We start from the raw sequence: 5,907 nt of genomic DNA, 5'->3' as shown, positions 1-5,907 counted from the left end.
TCTCCACATGCCCAAACCATCTCAATCTACCTCTCCTCATCACAACACCAATACACTCCAGTCCCATCCTTCCTCCCAAACCATCTCAATCTACCCCTCCTCATCACAACACCAATACACTCCAGTCCCATCCTTCCTCCCAAACCATCTCAATCTACCTCTCCTCATCACAACACCAATACACTCCAGTCCCATCCTTGCTCCCAAACCATCTCAATCTACCCCTCCTCATCACAACACCAATACACTCCAGTCCCATCCTTCCTCCCAAACCATCTCAATCTACCTCTCCTCATCACAACACCAATACACTCCAGTCCCATCCTTCCTCCCAAACCATCTCAATCTACCCCTTCTCATCACAACACCAATACACTCCAGTCCCATCCTACCTCTCAACTCTTCCATCGTAAACCCAGCCCCCCCAGGCCTCACACTCGGGAACGCACTGCACATCCACCTAATCACTGTCATTTCTGTACGTTTGAGCCTGCGAATATCCTCTTCCTTTACTGCCCAGGTCTCACTACCATACAGCATTACACTCCTAACACACGCTGCATACAAAGATCCCTTAGCACAGAGGGAGAGCCTTAATCAGGAGAGACAACAGCTCCCAGGTAACAAAACTCTTCCACATACACAAGAGACTCACCAGCAAGATCAATCTTTTCACGCCTGACAATCTCCACTTACTTTCCCCGACACACACACACACACACACACACACACCTATAAATTATCTGTATATTTTAAGTTAACATTTAAACTCAATTAACTACATACATTAACAAAAAAAACATTTCATCGCCATTCTATCCTCGGTCTCAGGGGCAACGATGCTGCTGGAGATCGAGCAGGATGGCCGGCTGATATTAGGTGCTCATGTGAAACGAGATATACAGTTTAGTTTTTATTTTAATTCTTTAAGATTACAAGCATAACAATTTAGCATACATTATTATTATTATTATTATTATTATTATTATTACTACTACTACTACTATATGTCTGTCTGTCTGTCTGTCCAGCTACTACTACTACTAATACTACTACTATCTATGTATTCATCTGCCTACTACTACGGTATCTATCTACTACTACTATGTATGTATCTATACTACTTCTACAACTACTACTATCTATCAATCTATCTTATCTATCTATCTTCTGTTCCAAGGGTAATTTCGAAGGCTTTGGTACATATCGGTTTTGTCAGGTTGTTTGTGGTGGTGTTCCTGACTCCCGTGGTGCTCATGCTTGTGCTTCTCCCTGTCTTGCAGCTGAAATAGATATAAATAGATAAATAACATGCATACATACATATCTATTCATATATACATAACTACATTCATGCACACGCAAATACATACACAAGTACAATTTATATACATGAACGTAAATTAGGCTGACAGAAGTTTAGTTAAGTCTGCCTTGAGTCGTGCCAGTTGTCACGTTTTCTTTAATTATGATTTGGTTTGATAATATTTGTGAACTGTACAGCCTATTTATACAACAAAAGGTGGTGAATCTTGCCGCACGCCTCCTTCAGTAAGTACAATGATATACAGTACAGTAGTTACCTATCCATCCACTTAACTATCTGCCTAACCTCCTGGCAATAGGTAATAGATTGATAGGTTGTAGAATTAGCGAAAGGGGATGGTGATTTAACACAACTCTCTCAACAAACACTATTTTTTTATGCATTCATTGGGCATAAAATAACGTCCCTTAGTAATCATTAGCCATAGTATGCGTTTATGGATGGAAGTAGTTAAGATTTTACATAGAGGCGTGGGCGATAGTATGAGTGCTGCAGCGATGTTTGTGAATACCGGCAGTGAGGCGAGTGGGGTGCGGCATTGAAATACTTACTGTTGTAATTAATTTTTGAGTGCAACCACGCAGCTCTTCAGTATACATATATGGAGTAATATACGCTTAGTAGAAAGAGTATATTTTGATATATTAAGGAATGAGAGAGAGAGAGAGAGAATAAGATAGATAGATGGAAAGACAGATAAGACATACAGGATGGACAGACAGACCGCTTGATAGACACTGATAGATAGAAAGAGGGATAGGCACATTGATATATAAAAAAAAACAGGAATAGATAGATAGATAGATATAGGTAGGTAAAATTAGGCCAAACTACTCGACAGACACAGGTTGGTTGATAGATAGAAGCAGATAGACATTAAAACTGGACTGATAGATATCTTGGTTGATAGATAGCAGATAGCCATTCAATCTACCCACCCCAGGATAGTAAATAGATATACAGGTAGGTACAGATAGCTTGATAGAGATAGACGTGTAGTTACAGATAGATACACAGATAGATAGACCCACCCCAGGGTAAGGAAAGCGTCCAGGTCCCAGTACGTCCATAAATCTTCCAGGTCCCAGCTCCCTAGTGACCTGGAAGTCGCCGAAGTAAGGAATGGCCACGCGTAGACCCAGACGGTTTTCGTAACCTGTGGGGGAGGGGGTAGATTAGGCTAGGCTGGGGTAGATTGGGTCGGGTTTGGGTAGGTTAGGATGGGTTGGGTAGGCTGGGTAGGGTTTGGGTTGGGTAAAGATTGGGTAGGTTGGGTTAAGTATTCCATTCCACTCAAATAACATGCATACTATATATCTATCAGTCACTATCTATCTATCTATATCTATTTGTCACTTTTCACCACCCTCTGTGACCTAGCAAGTCTTCAGAATCTATCTATCCATCCATTTATCTATCCAACTAACCTCTTTACCTACCTTTCCATCCATCTATCTATCTATCTATTTATCTATTTACTCACCCTTCACCACCCTCTTCTCGTAGCCTCCTCCCTGTGATGTGGCAAGCGTCTTTAGTAGAGGCGAAACGAAATCTCCAATTGGTATGTGCCCGTTCCATATCGGATCTGTGGATGCAGTGATAATAATAATAATAATAATAATAATACCATGTGTGTGTGTGTGTGTGTGAGGCCTGTGCACCTCTCTCTCTCTCTCTCTCTCTCTCTCTCACGGAAGAGGATATTTGGATGTACAGAATGAATCACTCAGGGAATGGTGTTAGGGAATTTGAAATATTGCTTAGGTCACGTGGTATCCCTGGGGCTAGGGGAGAAAGAATGCTACCCACGTATTCCCTGCGTGTCGTAAGAGGCGACTAAAAGGGAAACTCTCTCTCTCTCTCTCTCTCTCTCTCTCCAGTCACCACCACTATGCTCCTGCTCACCATCATCATCACTACCACCATCACCATCATTATCTTCCTCCTTCTCCTTAGCATCACATCACCACCTTCCTCCGCCTCCTCACCACTTTCTCCACCCCCTCCTCACTACATCACCACTTCTCTCCTCACGACCTCACCACATCCTCCACCTACTCTTCCACCTCCTTCTCACCACATCACCACTTCCTCACCACTCTCCTCACGACCTCACCACATCCTCCACCTACTCTTCCACCTCCTCCTCAGCACTTCCTCCCCCACCACCTCCCCTTCCTCCCCCTCCATCTCCCCACTCACCCCACACAATGGGCACCTCCACCTCTCCCTTGTGGTGTATGTAGCCAGGCGGGTCGTAGCCCAACATTTCATATCCGTAGCTGGCCATGCGTTCCAGGGCTGGAGCCACGGACGACCACGACACGAACCCAACACCTGGACAGAGAGTATCACGTTTGAACATCAGGGTTTAACATAGGATGGTTTAACACAGGGATTAGCACGATTTGCGGCGGCACTCTGTAGGTACCAATGGCGCAGGGTCAAACTGGCGTCCCGTACTACAGGCTGTTGGGGCATTGGCGGCAGAACGGTGGCAAGTTCTTAGTTCAAAGCTTATGAACTAAGTGACCTTCGCTGTTCACGTGCAAAACATCTCGCAGAGTCTTGCTAACCTTCGTAGCCTAGGATGATGTGACAGAGCTTAACATAGCCTAGCGCGTGTTGGCATAGCATAACATTACAGAGTACCGAAATTTAACAGAGGCTCCTATGACTCACTAAATGAAATGTGTGGCTTTAAACCGACCACTAGACTTGTTCCTACGATGAGGGGGTTAAGTAACATATGATGGAAAATGTTAGCATTGCATGGTCTAGTATGGAAGATTTTAACATAGCGTTTTCTGATGGATTTGACATAGAGGTGTGTGTGTGTGTGTGTGTGAGAGAGAGAGAGAGAGAGAGAGAGACGGACGGAAGTAAACAGCTTTCTCTAACACTCCTCCCGCTTTCTCCTGACCTGGAGGAGGGAGAGAGGGAGGGGCGGAGGGAGGAGAGAGGAGGAGGAGGAGGAGGAGAAACATGGAGGAAGACTACGAGAGAGGGAAGGAAAGGAGGGGAAGACGGAAGGGAAGAGAAGGCAGAGACGAGAGAGAAACGGTAGGGAAATAAAAAAAAATCTAAGATAACTCCATAACAGGTAAATAATATTAATAACTTACATGGATTAATTATAACAGCCAATAGTGATAATGTGACTAAATTATTTATAGTAACCGCCATTTTTATTTATGGTTAATTTTGCTTCTATTTCCTTCAGTCTTGTTTTGTCTTCAGTTAAGTTTTTTTATTAAGAGTCATGCATATTTCAGTTCATGTTCGTTATTTTCTCTTTTTTCGAGAAGTGAAGGTTTTATTCATTCTCTGATTTATGTATGTTATTTATTTATTTTCGTGTTATTCACTGGCTTTCGTAAATCAGCAGCTAAGGAGGTTAATTCACTTTTTTTTCTCGACAAGCGCTCTTTACTCAACCCCGCGTATTTTAAATGACTTCCAATTTTCTGTCAAGTGTTTGAAAATGAGCGTATGCAGTGAACTGAACTTATTTTGGTTTTGAATTTATGCTAAAATGTTGTCACTAATATATTGTTTCCTTCGTCAGTAGTAGTAAATAATTTCGTTTGTCAGTCGTGTAATTCCGTCGTCAGTATCACATTAACACACTAACTTGGTCAAAACCGCGTTCCTATTTGTAACTTATTTCGATATTTAAATTTGGTTTCACTTTGGATTTGAGCCACGAACGCCCTTATCGTTACGTACTATATATATTCGTCACGCAAATAACAGTCGCCTTGTTTTTTACGTTTTTGTATGATTTTAGGCGGTTCCAGGATTTTCGGATGTGGGCGAGATTTCAGAAGCTTCCGCAAATGTCCACTTTTCCCAGTAAGTATATTCGTCACTTAATAATCTCCATGCGTTTTTTAAATAATAATCTCCATGTGTTTTCTACACTTTTATTTGACTTTAGGCGGTTCCATTCTTTTCATAGTGCAAGAAGGATTTCAAACACCTCCGCACCATCCACTCTCTCTCCAGCGGTCACTGCCTCACTGAGTAGGAATGTAGGGCGCCGCTCTTTATATATACGTTGTGGTGCCGGATTCAACGTGGGTCCAAGAATACCTTCCCAGTATCCCTGCCTGTCCTAAGAGGCAACTAAAAGGTGCCAGTTTGTCTCCTGTCTTTCCTTACTGTCCTCTTCTCGTCAGTCTCACCTCTCATCTGGATATTTCCGTTCTTTTTCCCGCCTTTATTTTCCCATTACTCCTCCAGCGCCATATACCCGTATTATGGCTTACGGTAATTCTTCATTATTTCTTCCCTCCTACGTGGGTCGCCAAACGCAAGGTATATGAGAGCCACGTTTGCTTTGCTTTCAATCATCATGTGTTCTCCTCTCTTTCGCTTTCTCCTCCTCTTCCTCCTCCTCCTCATTATCATCATCATCATCCCTTCTCCTCTCCCTCGCACCCTCCTCCTCCTCCTCCTCTCATCGTCTTCATCAACTCCCTAATATATATTGTGTTTTATTTATTATCGCTGCGTCGCCAAACTTCGGGTATATGAGAGCGTTTCATTGCTGGCTTTCATATCCTTAGCATTAT

At 42.8% G+C, this 5,907-nt stretch overlaps 1 protein-coding gene across 1 annotated transcript; it reads right to left on the bottom strand.

Annotated features, from left to right (window-relative positions):
* Window positions 1-1,163: 1,163 nt before the first annotated feature.
* Window positions 1,164-5,686, bottom strand: LOC145395195 (uncharacterized). The gene is made up of 5 exons (XM_080268883.1): window positions 5,632-5,686; window positions 3,533-3,667; window positions 2,811-2,915; window positions 2,359-2,483; window positions 1,164-1,283 (listed from the first exon to the last, which is right to left on the bottom strand). Exons 1-5 carry the CDS (start codon window positions 5,684-5,686, stop codon window positions 1,164-1,166), a joined length of 540 nt encoding a protein of 179 aa, XP_080125009.1.
* Window positions 5,687-5,907: the final 221 nt, after the last annotated feature.

Source organism: Coenobita brevimanus, chromosome 30 (genome assembly GCF_032717465.1).
Source record: "Coenobita brevimanus isolate Jiangsu-jjx chromosome 30, ASM3271746v2, whole genome shotgun sequence".
Taxonomy (NCBI): Eukaryota; Metazoa; Arthropoda; class Malacostraca; order Decapoda; family Coenobitidae; genus Coenobita; species Coenobita brevimanus.
Note: the sequence above shows the minus strand (reverse complement) of the source record. Positions and strands in the feature narration are given on the sequence as shown.

Coding starts and splice junctions, on each gene's coding strand:
- LOC145395195 (XM_080268883.1), bottom strand. CDS start 5,686: ATGATTGAAAGCAAAGCAAACGTGGCTCTCATATACCTTGCGTTTGGC. Junction 2,916..3,532: donor GGAGGTGCCCATTGTGTGGG/GTGAGTGGGGAG, acceptor CTGCATCCACAG/ATCCGATATGGAACGGGCAC. Junction 1,284..2,358: donor GACGCTTTCCTTACCCTGGG/GTGGGTCTATCT, acceptor TATCTATTTCAG/CTGCAAGACAGGGAGAAGCA.